General features: G+C 50.2%; 2 protein-coding genes across 2 annotated transcripts; both read right to left on the bottom strand.

Moving 5' to 3' along the window:
* Positions 1-3,912: 3,912 nt before the first annotated feature.
* Positions 3,913-7,194, bottom strand: LOC149358685 (uncharacterized). Its single transcript, XM_089568889.1, has 2 exons — positions 6,971-7,194; positions 3,913-4,478 (listed from the first exon to the last, which is right to left on the bottom strand). Exons 1-2 carry the CDS (start codon positions 7,192-7,194, stop codon positions 4,190-4,192), a joined length of 513 nt encoding a protein of 170 aa, XP_089425015.1. The 3' UTR covers positions 3,913-4,189.
* Positions 7,195-9,068: 1,874 nt separating this feature from the next.
* Positions 9,069-13,577, bottom strand: LOC149358684 (uncharacterized). Its single transcript, XM_089568888.1, has 2 exons — positions 13,373-13,577; positions 9,069-9,841 (listed from the first exon to the last, which is right to left on the bottom strand). The coding sequence occupies exons 1-2, from the start codon at positions 13,502-13,504 to the stop codon at positions 9,572-9,574; spliced, it is 402 nt and encodes a 133-aa protein (XP_089425014.1). The 5' UTR covers positions 13,505-13,577; the 3' UTR covers positions 9,069-9,571.
* Positions 13,578-13,820: the final 243 nt, after the last annotated feature.

Here is a 13,820-nt window from a genome sequence, read left to right as displayed (position 1 = left end):
CTCAGCGTCGTCCACCCCAGCTCAAGATCCCCTTCCGGTCGTGCGACACATGGTTGGGGTCAAGACTGGGGCGCAGAGGCCCCTAGAGCGGCCTACATTTTGTCCAACGCCGCATGGTCTGTCGCACTGCCCAGTCTCGACCTACTCTTGTGGGGTCCAGCTCGGCTCCTGAAGTCCCACCATCCGCTGTCGTCGTCGTCGCTTCCGGCTCCGAGGCTGGAGGCGTTGAGACGCTCCGCCGACCGAGGTGCGCCCTCCTTGGACCCCATCGCCTGGATAGTGGTGGGCTGCTTGTACGGAGACGAGGTGAGCAGCCACACGATGAGCACCACCAGGACCAGGAGCACGGAGCCGAGCGTCAGCACGGAGCCGATGATGACACGCCGCTTGTCGCGTGCCTGCTCTCGCTGCATCTCGTCGAGAACGAGGGAGAGCGAGGGCGAACGCGAGCAGCGACCGCTGCCTCCGAGGGCGACCTGCACCGGCGTGGCGACGCCGCTGCCGCCAACAGATCCAGGGGCACCGACGCCCCTGTCACGGGTGGACACTATATCGCGGGAGTGGCGGGGACTTGGCTGCCGCGATGATTTCGCGGAGCCTCGCAGCTGCTCGGTGGCCATTTTCGCGGGTTGCATCGGTCTTGTCGGCCTTGGAACAGTACTGACTTGGTTGGTTGACTGGAGAAAGACGGACGCAGCTTCTTGTTCTTTTTCGATAGCTGTCGCGCGCTCACGCGTAGTCCTGCATGATCACCGCACGAGCGCCGAGCGCATTCCTCTCGTGTTGCCAGAAACGTACCTTCGCCGTCCGCCTGGCGGCCGAGGCTGAAGACCTCTTCTCCTAGACGGGGTCGGATGTCCTCCGGCCGCCGTGCGACAGACTGCCTCCCTGGACGCCTGCGTGTGGACCCGGAGGTGGCTGCCGCGCCATATTCGGCGGAAACAAATGTTATTCCTCCTCCTCCTACCACGATAAAATGAAAAAAGAAGTTTCAATGCGTTATCCCCGCCGTGGGTATGTGCCATTAAGCCTGAGGACATCATCATCATCATCACCGGCGTTTACATGAACTCGACAGTGTCGGGTTGAGTCGAAAACAGGTTTTATTGGGTTCATGTAAACGCGCGCCGAGTAGAGTTGGGGAGACGACGGGTCGGGTTCAGTCAACTCCGCCGCAGGGGATAGGTTGACTCAACACGACCTTGCCCCAACGTGCTTGTGAACGCTGGCGAGTCAAAGAGTAGGGTCAGCGGGAGGGAAGAGGATAAATGCGAATCTGTTTTTCGCTTGGGCCATCGCGCCTCCGGGACACCGGTAACGTTCCGCAATCTTAGGAGACTGCCACTGCACGCTCGCATTGCGCCGCTCGACACTTGGTGTCGCTGCAGTAGAACCGGTCCCGACTCGCTAAAATCGAGTTCATGGAAAATTGCAGTCGTCGAGTTAGGTTGACCTTGATCAACCCGACCCCCGACTCGACCCAATGTTATCTGGTTCATATAAACAGGGCTTAAGGCGCAGAACTCAGCGAGAGCTGCTTGTCGCTGCCGCTGTTGTTATCGGCATTTCCTTTTCGAAATAGGAGCAATAGCTGAAGCACAAGAGCCAACGGCTGCGTCACGCGACGGCGTGTTCCCGCCAAATGTGACGTCACCGGGCAGGCTGACACTGCTCCAGAGTTAAATGTCCCAGAAACAACTTTCTCGGTAAAACTTTCTCGGGGCAGGCCTTCTGGAAGGTTGGGGTGTAATGGTGGTGGATGCCTCCCCCACCAGCCTCCCTTTTGATCACAGCTCCGCTCTTCCCACCTTGTCCTCCATAAGAAGAACACGTGCCCTAATTGTCCTGTGCACTTACCTCCTCCTTCATAACGAGATTGGTGGAGGTACCTCTCCGAAGGATAAGGGCTGGGGCGGGCCTTACTCCATCGGTGACGTGCCGATGGGCTCTCAGGAAGATGCAGTGCCTAGAACATGTCCCAAGTGTTTCACGTAGGCCGCTGAGGTGGATCTCCGCCACCTCAGAAAGCTAATGTTACAAACAACGCCACTTAACGTAGACGTTTTGCTAATGCAGTATTCTAAACGTTATGTTAAAAATTATCAAATAATTTGTTATATATTTTGGGGAAGCATTAGTTTAACGTTCAATCTGAACATTTTCCTAATACTGTGTTCTATATGTCATCATAATATTAAATCATATTTATAAAACATTGCACCTATATTTCGAGCATTGTGCCCCAGAACTTTTCCCTTTGTGCTCGCAGTAAAGATCTTCTTCAACTAGCAGTGCTCTGGAATAGATATTTTATGGCGTATTCCGGTCGGCGATCCGGAGCAGCTCTCAGAATATGCGAAAGAGGAATATGTCTAAGGAGTCTAGGGAACATAACGTCGCGGCCCAATCAGAATTCAGGATCTAAATCTAAATCGCCCATTGAAGCACGCTCTTCAGTTTCGATGAGCAAGAAAACTTGCTCCGCATCACCGATTGGAGCATCACCGATTATATTGCTCCTACCACATTTTGCATGCACAGCCCCATTTTTATTGCGAAAGTAATACTACGCCAGGTTTTGAACCGTCAGCGTGGTCCCGGCGGTAACCACGTTTGACCTTTAGACGACCCCCTTAGTGACGTCACACCAAGCGGAGAGAAAACTGGAGACCAGCTCGGCTCGTCGGCGCGGCCCAGGGTAACCACGTCGCGCCGCGCAGCTGCTGCGCGCCGCAGCCGCGAGGAGGCGCTCGCTGTGGTGGCGTCCACCAGAGATGTGGCATAAGGTTAGAATAGTAGGAAACCGTAGGCAAAGGTGATGGAGAATCTTAATGAGAATTGCCAACACAGTAAACAAAAAAAATAAATAATAAATAAAGAAAAGCTGAGCATGGTGGCAATTGCCACCACCCCGTTTCAAAGGGGGCGCTCCTATCCATCCATCCATCCATCGGTGGCGTCAGACCAAGCGGAGAGGAAACTGGAGGAGGAGGAGGAAAAACTTTTATTAAGCAACCCTTAAAAGGAAGCCAGTGAGGGTGGGGATAAGGATAAGGGGTTTGCAGGAACAGGTGGGCCCTCGCGGTCGCGCTAGGTGGCCAGGAGCCCATGGGCCCTGGCGACCTCTGTGGCCCAGGTCACCATCCGGAGCTGAACCTCCGGCTGTGAGCTGTGCAGCACGGCCTCCCATCTGCCAGCAGCTCGGCTCGTCGGCGCGGTCCCAGGGTTACCACGTCGCGCCGCGCATCTGTGCTGCGAGCCGCAGCCGCGAGGAGGCGCTCGCTGTGGTGACGTCACACCAAGCGGAGAGAAAACTGGAGACCAGCTCGGCTCGTCGCCGCAGTCCCAGGGTAACCACGCCGCTGCTGCTCTCTCTCTCTCTCTCCTTCCCTTCCATTTATGAGAGAAGATTACGTGTGTATGTGTATATATAAGGTGTTTCGACCAAGGCCTCGTTTGCTTTCGCTACCTACCGGGCTTAACCAAGCTAAGCCTCCGCCAATTTTTTGTTAGAAAGCTTGGCTTATTACCCATTCACCTCTATAACTCATGGGGCACCCTTCAATAATGGGTATAGCTTGGCTCTGCGGTGTCCGCTCGGAGGTGATGAGGGGCATATGTAAGGGTACTGGGTGTATTGCTGAACTCAAGTGTCGCCATCGTTGTTGGTCCTTGCAAAACGCTGATTAATGTTGTGTATCTTCGCAACTGGCGGGCCTGCACACTCTTGAAGAGTTTATTTGCCATTTTAGTGAAGGTTCATATATTTATCTTGAATGTTTGATTGATTTTAGGGAAAGTTTATTCCAACGTTTATTTGTAACATTTCATAAACGTTAGAAAAAAAATGAACTATGGACTAACGTTTTACCAAAACAAAAAAGTAGCATTGCTGCGTTGCGGTGCGTCGAGTCTGGGCAGAGTGCACGCGACAAGAGTCATTTTCCTCCTCCCTCTCATCCACAATGTGAAAATGCAGCATATGAGCTGAAGCCGCTGTCTTTTAAGAAACGAACTTTTATCTACCTGCTGCGTATGTCACATGTAAATTTAAAAGAACAATGAATCAGATGCGTGGCTAAACGCACACATAGCCCCTATAATTGCAATGGACGAATGAATAAACTAAGGAATAATTGCATAGCAGTATCCCGGGTAGTCACTCCCCAAAATATTCCTGCTGCTGTCGTCACGCCGCGCCAGGCAGGAAGCCGGTTGCTTCGTGACGTCGTCCGGCCTCGCGTCCGACCCTGGCGTAGACGGACGTGGTGACCGGCGGTGGTTCTCGGTTGACCACCGCCTCGTCGCGCCAGAGGCGGGCCCACACGATGAGGACAATGAGCGCCACTCCGACGAGGACGACGACCGAGGTGATGATGACGCGGTTCTTGGCGACCAGCTGCTTGTGGCGCAGCTCTTCGGCGATCATCGGGACGCCCGAGTGGTAGCCGGGACTCCCCGGCCCCGTGTGGGGGGACCTGCAGATTCAGCAGTGAGCTTCGGTTCACCAGTGAATCGCTGGCACTGACACATACAGGTGCTCTGCTACTGCGCACGAAGTCGTGGGTTTGAACCCTGCTTCGGCAGCCGCATTTTCATGGAACTAAAGCTAAAAGATCGTTTGTGCATAGGCACCTCGGAGCACGTTTAGCAACAACGCGCGCAATATAAATTATTCCGGACCACTCGGCGTGCAGCTTTAATATAAATATATGATTACGATATACTAAGATGAAAAAAAAATTGCAGGATGCTAATTACCATTACGCCATGACAGTTCGTTAGCATTAAGTTTTCTTGTTTTTAATTGCTGCTCTTATACTTTTCTATTATACATGCTCTGTTCTGAAAGTAGTAGGACTCATTTTTTTAAACAAAATTTATTCAAGAGAATAGTACACATGATTACAATTTTTCAAGGTAGCACCCTTCCGCACCTACACGCTGCTGCCAATGAGTTTTACAGTTTTCGTACGCCTCCAGGAACGCCTGGACCGGAATGCTGTTTAGCTCCCTCGTCACGGCCTGTTGAACCACCTCTACCGATCCGTGATGTTTCCCCTCGAGCGTCGATTTTATTCTCGGGAATAGAAAAAAGTCTGGCGGGGCCAAGTCGACGCTGTAGGGGGGCTGAGGCAGCGTTGTCGCCTTGTGCTGGGCAAAAAATCGGGGTCCTCATTCAGATGATGAAGATCCTACCGGTTGGCCTTTTCCTCCTCTGACAACACTCCCGGCACCAACTTCGCGCACGCTTTCCTCATGGATAAGTTTTCTGCCACGATATCAAAAACTTGGGTTTGAGGAATGCTCAAGTCATCAGCAATCATTCTGATACTCATTCTACGATCACTGTTAAGTAAATGTTTCCCTCGCTACACATTTTCGTTGGTCTTGCTGGTCGAAGGGCGTCTGAAGCGGTCGTCTTCCTCCACTCTTTCCTTACCTTCTCGGAAAAGCTTGTGCCACTCAAGAAACACCTGATCTACCCATGGGAGTGTCACCGTAGGCCTCCTTAATCATGTTGTGAGTCACTTTGCCCGTTTTACTAAGATTTACTCAAAATTTGATCGCTTATCGCTGATCCAGTAAACGCTCGACGATTCTGCGTGACGAGACGTTTCGACAGGGTTTCACAGTACTAGCGACCTAGTCTCATCAAGGGCCGAGAGCTGACTGCCGATTTTCTCCAGCATTCCCAATATCCCCCTTCAACGATCCTGCACGCGCAGACCACCTCTCGTCCGCCCGTTCGCTGAGGAAAAAACCAGTAATACTACTTTCAGAACAGACCCTGTATACTTTGCCTTATATTTATTTGCTCAATAGAGATTATTTACTGCTGAGCAACTTTTCTTTGCCCTTTACATAGTCATTCTTAGTAAGGGCCATTCCGCTTTCATCATCATCAGCCTGACGCCCGTTGCAGGACAAAGACCTCTCCCACACCTCTCCCACACCTCTCCAATTAACCCTGTCCTGTGCCAAGCCCATAACTCCCTGCCACCCCCTGCTACGCCTTGCTTCTCTTGGAATGCAGTCCATTAGCCTTAACGACTATCGGTTATCTTGCCTTCGCGTTACATGCCCTGTCCAAGATCATTTATTCTTTATTTCGACTAGGATGTCATCAACCCGAGGTTATTCTCTGACCCACTCTGCCCTCTTACAGTCTGTTAACGTTACATCTATCATTTGCCTTTCCACAGATCGCTGAGTTGTCCTTAATATAAGCTGAACCCGTTTCGTTAGCCTCCACTTTGCTGCCCCAAAGGTGAGTACAGGTAGGATACAGCTGTATGCACTCTCCTCTTGAGGGATATCGGTGAACTGCCATTCATGATCTCAGAGTACTTGTTAAATGCGGTTCACCCCATTCTTATTCTAGTTATTTCAATCTCGTGGTCCAGATCTGCGGTCACTACCTGCTCTGAGTAAACGTATTCCCTTACCACTTCCAGCACCTCGCTACCAATCTTAAACAATTCCCTTCCGAGACTTGTAATTTTTAGTCCCATCGTTCTGCTTTCCCTGTATAAGTCATTGACCGTACTTCGCAGTTCATTATGTGAGTGACTTAGCAAAGGCAATATCATAAGCGAATCGCATGTTACTGAGGTATTCTCCATTAACTCTTATCTTTAACAGTTCCCAGTCCAGGTATCTGAATACCTCCGGTAAACAGGCTGGGAACAGTTAGCCGCCGGACACCGACTTTTTTTCACGATGGGACTTCTGATGCTAACCCATTAAAAAAAAAAAGACACTTCACTGCCAGGAACGAATTCCAGACTTCCTCATGGAGTGTTCTTGCGGAGAGGGCTACATTGTCTTACTTTCTTTATTGTCTGACTGACACTGCAAACATACGGCAGCACTTTTCTAAAGACATTCATTCCTAACCGGGTCACCTGTGAGGAATGTGAACGACTCAGTGTGTTAATGCACACGAACGCATACGTGTTGCACATACCGAGGTGAGACAACAGGCTGTGGCGAGTAGACGAGGCGTCCTTCCGTGATGATGGGCGGTGGGCTGGACACGTACGGGTAGCCCGCCTGGGCAGCCCTTGACATCACCGGACTGCCAGCGCCGCCCATGTCTTGGGGTCCTAGGGTGGCGTTAGAGGTACCGACACCCTGCTGCGCGGGCTCTTGAGTGCCCCGTTGGTGTTGCTTGTGCTGCTTCTTGGCCATTGTTCCTCCTCTTCTTCTTCCTCTTCGCCTCCAGCCGCCGCCTATTTAACTATGTATTTAACAGAGCGTGGCCAGTACTGCAGCGCCCTTTGCGGCGGTCACAGGGTAATGAATGACCGCGAAGAAGCAGGGAGAACCATATTTGTATCCGATATGCACCCTAGCCAATCCCCCGCCGTGGGTATGTGCCATTAAGCCTGAGGACACCATCATTATTTTGGTAACGTTCAAGATATCTATGAGTTGCCTCACCAACGCTAGCTGGCCGTTCCGTTGATGCGACGCCAGCCAGTCACGCCAGGAGGGAGGAGGAGGATTAGGGAAGTGGTGGGGATTAGATAGGCCACGGCGAGCAATGTGCCTTGGTTCGATTTCCCAACCAAGGCATTAGGAAGGAATTCCACGTTAGGAAGGGCGCTAGTTTTCTCACGGAGCTTGAGTGCCTCGATGCGCGGGGGAGGCGCTTTCATATATCTATGGCTTTAATGAAAGGAAAATTTTGGTTAATGTGAGAGCATTAAATGGCCCATGAGGTGGAAAATCGGGCGTTGTCTTGTCCACGCCCGACGGTTCCGAAAACCTACGTGACCTCATGACGTCATCGACAGTGCCTTCATCATCATGAAAGAAAAATAAAATTTCTTCAAAATTTCTCCTGAAGGGAGTTCCGAAACGAGGCCGGCCCGAACAGATCAGCTTCGCTGGCTACAGCATTAGAGTATATATAGTACGCCATCGCCACAGCACAGCACTTCACGCGCTAAACTGCAAGTATATCGCGCAGGGTTTGCGTATCGTTGTCTTCAACTTACACTCGGGCGGCGCAAACAGATCAGATTCGCTGGCCACTGCATTAGAGTAGTTCGCCATCGCCGCAACCTAACACCCCAAGTGCATGCTTTCGCATTCACAGGACGTAAGTAGTCTTAAGTGCCCTCGATAATTTTTGTTTGTTAGTTGTTAACAGTATAGCTTGATACACTTATCTAGAGAGTGAGGGAGAGATTTTAATGAATGCAGGAAAGGTCTGCCTGGTTTTTACACTTACAGGAATTTCGGCCGGTCGGCTAATCTGCAGGGCAATACATTTCAAGGAATTTATTACCATTCACGTTAGCCGGCCGGCCGGCGCGTCTCGATTGCTTGTGATCGCCTTGTGTGCTGGGGCTGGAGCCTAAGGCCTCGCACTTGATAAGAACTGGTACTCTACCTTTTCTCTCTCTTCCGTGCAGAAATATTTGTCGTCTGTGACATCACATTTTTACCGGCAACGTTTGGCAACATCTTCGCATAGCTCAAATGCTGAATTACTTTCGACGCACTGCTTCCTGTGAACATGCTCATGCATACTCTGCCGGGGCCTATTGTTTTAAGGGCCTGCAGTAATTTTTAATTATAAGCTGTTTGTGAAGTATGTGCCGTCCTTTCGCCGAGCTCATTATGTGCATTTGAAATCTGCAGAACCTGGAAGGTTCGAGGCCTGAGAGCTGTATGGGCACGTCTTTCTAAAACGAGCCCTCCAGACGCCCTTAATCTGTTTTCGTCCCACTAAGATCAGCAGTTCAGCTCCTACAATAGCGCACTTTCAAGACGTAACAATTGGGGTTAGCTACCGTTTTATGTGTAACTGTGGGAGCGAGGTTACCCACTTCTGCTCTCGCTTTCAGAGCAAACACCAATGCTAACATCGACTTAGATGATGATATAAACACAGGACGCTTCCACGTTTTTTTACAACTTTCCCGTGTGGAGGCATAAGCATGCTTGCACGAATTCGCTGTTCTTATTAGCTCGCATATTAACAGGAGTGAGTCAGGTACTACGATTTGAAACGCTTTAATGAGAGATGAATTGGGTCATGAGTTCCAGTCAACACGCACATCACATGCAAAGCTAAAAATATGCTGCAGATGCCATTTCAAACTGCCGATACTTCAACCACCCCTCCTACAGCATTCTTCAAGGCACAAATAATTAAGCTGGCTGCATCGTCAATGCGCTTCCAATTGCCGGCGATCTTAACTTCATCGAACCATATTATGTCTCTATCTCAAATCTACCTTCCTTAATTGCAGACGACACTTTTTTGTTTTATTTTTCATTCCGTCAGTGAGAATTCAATCTATGGGCCCCATGTGCTATGCAATAAGACTAACAATATTGTAATTAAATAAACAAAAAATAAAGGAGGCGTCGATGTTGTAAGAGTGACCTATATGCGATGCTCACGCCCACGTATATGTCCCTAAAAACTTGAAGAAGGGCAGAGCTCTCCCGCTCGTTGAAGTGAGTTCGGGTATATCTACACAAGATGAAATTCGGCTACGACCCGAGGACGAGCAGACACACACTGTAAGCGACTGCCGAACTGCGCGCTTCAGCGCAAGACTGTGTGGTTGGCGAGCAGGGCTTTGATGACGCGTGACTCGGCGTCGACGTCCGAGTCGTTCTCGGGCAGTTCGTATCCGTCGGCTCGGCGGGCGTGGGCGGGAGGCATGGGCGGCCGGCGGCGCTCCGGCGCCTCGTCCATCAGCACACGAGCCACCACCACCAGGATGACGAAGGCGATGGACAGCGCCATGACGACGAAGCCCACGAGCACCCGGCGGCCGTCTCGCTTCTGCTCACGCTGGAGCTGCTCCAGGACCTGCAGGAACAGGGATCAGGCGCGTGTAGACCTTCCCAACGTAAACGCCGCCATATTGTTCAGTCGCTGGACTGATGTGTGTACTATCTGGTGCTAATACTTCCACCATGTTTACGTCCGGTGTACACGGAAGCCCAGTAAGCAATAAGGCGACGCCTGGCGCTGTAACTGTCTCATATCTCGAAGGACACTCTAACCACGCCATCAGGGAAGGGATGAAGGAGGGAGTGAAAGAATAACAAGCGGAAGATTAGTTTGGTTTGGTTTATTGGGGTTTAACGTCCCAAAGCAACTGAGGCTATGAGAGACGCCGTAGTGGAGGGCTCCGGAAATTTCGACCACCTGGGGTTCTTTAACGTGCACTGACATCGCACAGCACACGGGCCTCTAGAATTTCGCCTCCATCGAAATTCAGCCGCCGCAGCCGGGATCGAACCTGCGTCTTTCGGGTCAGCAGCCGAGCGACGTAACCATTGAGCCACTGCGGCGGGGCAACAAGCGAAAGAGGGTAAACAATATTAAGTTAATGTTGCAAATCTATTCCACCCCTAAACATTCTGCCAATGTTACGTCACGTTACGTTACGCTGTGTCGTGTTAGGCTATGAGGGACACCGAGTATGTGTAGTGGAAGGCGCCGGATAAATTTCTACAAACTGAGGTTTTTAAACTTGCACTCACATCGCTCAGCGCCTGGCCGTCTTTTGAGTTTCACCTCCAGCGAAACGCGGCCGCCGCGACCGGGGCTTAACCCGTGTCCTCGGGCATAGCAGCCGAACACGCTTACCACTGAGCCACTGCGGCGGGTTAAAGGAATCAAAAGCTTGGCAAGAAAGGAACACGGATAATTTCCATCCGAAATTTCGATTAAATTTTATAGGGAATTTCATTGTATTCATTTGAGAAAAAGCTTGGGATAAATCTCTAGCCTGCGGCGCCACACTAATAATAATAACAACAATAAGTAGAAAAGGAAAGGGTCAGTAGCACAAACCTCTGCAACGTATTTGAGGAAAAATATGGGATGAAAAATTCAGGGGGACTGTCTAAAGTGTGTAGAGGTGAAAGCGTTTTCCGCACCACTTTGACTGCCTCTGTGGCACTGGTGACGTCACCTCTGGATGACGTCACACATAATGATGAATTACTAAGTAATGACAAATTACTGATTAATGGATAATTACTGATTAATGACTAAATACTATTTAACTACTAATTAATGACGCTTAAGCTCCGTCTTTAGGAGTGGGACGCGACAGCGTGCTGTAGCGCTGCCAGGAAGTCCACGGAAAGCCACCACCCGTTCTGCGCGATGCCTTGCCCGTTAGAAAAACCTCTGAAAGCAAAGCTTTTTGTGGAAAGGAAATGCCGCAGTAATTCTCTGTAATCTCGGTGGACACCCGAACTGCACCGTACAGGAAGGGAGGAAGTGGGAGTGAAAGAAGAAACAGAAACAGAGGCCGTAATGAAGAAAATGAAAATTGTATTTGAGGAAAGTAAATTACGCAGTAACTGTCTCACATACGAGGTCTGTTAGAAAAGTATCCGACTTTATTTTTTTTTTTTCCAACACCTGATGGATGTGAAACAAGCGCGCTTGCATCAGCCGACCTTGAACCTTCGTGCGCTTGCACGAATTTTTTCCCGCCTGCCGATAGCGTCAGTCGCTGGGACGCAGCGTTTGAGTGAGGCAGTGCGCAGTGCTCTCGTCAGTTTTTTATTACAAGGAAAATAGCGGAGCGACAGGAGCAGCGCTACTGCATCAAATTTTGCCAGAAACGGGATTACAACCAAGTGGAAACTGTTCGGAATATTCAGTACGGCTTTCGGTGAAGATGCTATGAGCAGCACACAAATTAAAAAGTGGTACAATTGGTTTAAAGACGGCCGCACATCGGTGGAGAGTGAGCCACGCTCCGGTCAACCATCAACATGCCGAAGTGACCAGGTCATTGCCGAAGTGAACGCTGTGGTGATGCGGGACCGTCGTGTGAATATCCGAGAAATTGCGGAAGAGGTGGACATCAGCAATTTTTCTGCACATTCCATTATCACAGAAGATTTGGCCATGGAGAGAGTTGCGGCGAAATTCGTGCCGAAGCTGCTCACGGTGTACCAAAAGCAGCTTAAGCAGCTTCGTGTTGAAGTTTCACAGAACATGCTGAATTCCACATACAGTGACCCCGACTTCATCAACACCATATTCACTGGCGACGAGTCTTAGGTGTACGGGTCGGGCCCGGAAACCAAATCCCAGTCGTCGTAGTGGAAGCATTCCACGTCGCCAAGACCAAAGAAGGCTCACCAAGAGCGCAGCAATATCAAAGTGATGTTGACTGCTTTCTTTGACTCCTTCCGTGTGGCACACCACGAGTACGCACCCTACAGGGTCAAACAATGACCAAAGAGTATTACAGGGATGTCCTCCGTCGCCTACATGGTGCTGTGTGGCGCAAGAGACCGGAGTTGAGGTCAACAGGAAATTGGCGCATTCATCACGACAATGCTCCTGCACATTCCTCGCACTTGATTCTGACTTTTTGGCGAAAAACCAGACTCCTGTAGTTCAACAGACTCCTTGCTCTCCTGATACGGCCCCCTGCGGCTTCTGGCTGTTTCCCATAATCAAGAGGCCATTGAAAGGAGCGCGATTTCAGACAAGAGAGGACATTATGGCTGCAGCGACAGCTGAGCTAAACTCCATTCCGAAAAGGGCCTTTTCGGAATACTTCCAACAATGGCAGCACCACTGGGAGAAGTATGTGGAGCCCCAGAGAGACTTCTTTGAAGGTGATTAAGTTTCCAACGCTCCAGTTATGCCAGTTTTTTTTCTTCGGCCAAAGGTCGGATACTTTTCTAACAGACCTCGTATCTCGGTGGACACCCGTCATCCAGGCGCTGGATATAACGCCGGACGGACGGGAGAATGAGCCATTAAAGGCTTTCGCCCTTAATAGAGTTGAGACCAAATAAGACATTTTGAAGAGGTATAGAGGAGGTCAGGCTTAGTAGACATGCACTGACAGGCGTGTTTAATACGTGCTTTCTGGTAACCGAAATATAGAGGTTTGCTCTATAATCGGCCTCGTTTGCCCCTTGAGAGTGGGCTTCCTGCCTCAATAACGAGTGATGCAGTGAAGCCAATTTAAAGGCCTAGTGTTTTTTTTGTTTTTTTTTTAATGACAGAGTGTGAGGTGCTGAAAGAGAAACGTACACCTACATAAGAGAGTATACCCCTCGAACACCCTGCAGTGCCCAGATTTCCACTGAAACATCGCCTGCGTAGGTAGTTGGCGCTCACCAACATGCGCCCCAAGGGATGCGCTGGCCATCATGAGAATGGTTCTCACCTCAAGAGCGGAGGCCGCGTGTTCTGGACGAATAAATATCAATGTACAAAGTGCCTCTTTCATTTAGGCAGCCCGATAATGCCCATTTGTTGCCACAGTTGACTTACACAGACCTATAGAGAATGACACACGTGGCAGCAGTACGCAGCAGTACGTATGTGCAAGAACTACGAATGTATTACCTGATCCAGGGTGGGGCCAGCCGAAGGATTTTGGCGCTGCTGCATCGAAGTGCCAGCGGATCTGTTCGTGAACAGAGTCTGCGGGCCCCCGCTGTTCGTGTCATCATCCGTTGCTGTCGACTTAGGTTTCATGGCGCCTAGCACTTCTTTATCTTTTTCTTCTTATCACCCACCCTCTTCATTGTTGTCGTTTTCCTGCATACCCATACGTTAGAGGATCATTACATTGGTAGACAAGTCCACGGACTTGGTGCGTATGTCTCCCGATTTGCAAATTTCAGGGAACGTTCAGAAACACCGAATTGAAGTGGTTCTGGCGGTATACTCAATGAGTACCGCCTTTTTTTTTTTTTCAAACAACAATTGGCTCGAAGATTTGTATTTTTTTTCTCAGTTTATGCTCAAAGGCGCTCGCACCTGTCATATAAATGCTATTGCACGCTTTTGA

The sequence above is a fragment of the Amblyomma mixtum genome, chromosome 2 (genome assembly GCF_055824585.1).
Source record: "Amblyomma mixtum isolate Tamu chromosome 2, ASM5582458v1, whole genome shotgun sequence".
Taxonomy (NCBI): Eukaryota; Metazoa; Arthropoda; class Arachnida; order Ixodida; family Ixodidae; genus Amblyomma; species Amblyomma mixtum.
Note: the sequence above shows the minus strand (reverse complement) of the source record. Positions and strands in the feature narration are given on the sequence as shown.

What these genes read in the sequence shown, in the direction of transcription:
- LOC149358685 (XM_089568889.1), bottom strand. Translation starts at nt 7,194, where the DNA reads ATGGCCAAGAAGCAGCACAAGCAACACCAACGGGGCACTCAAGAGCCC. An exon ending in CAGCCTGTTGTCTCACCTCG is followed by an intron (nt 4,479 to 6,970) that starts GTATGTGCAACA and finishes CTGAATCTGCAG; the next exon opens with GTCCCCCCACACGGGGCCGG.
- LOC149358684 (XM_089568888.1), bottom strand. Translation starts at nt 13,504, where the DNA reads ATGAAACCTAAGTCGACAGCAACGGATGATGACACGAACAGCGGGGGC. An exon ending in CTGGCCCCACCCTGGATCAG is followed by an intron (nt 9,842 to 13,372) that starts GTAATACATTCG and finishes CTGTTCCTGCAG; the next exon opens with GTCCTGGAGCAGCTCCAGCG.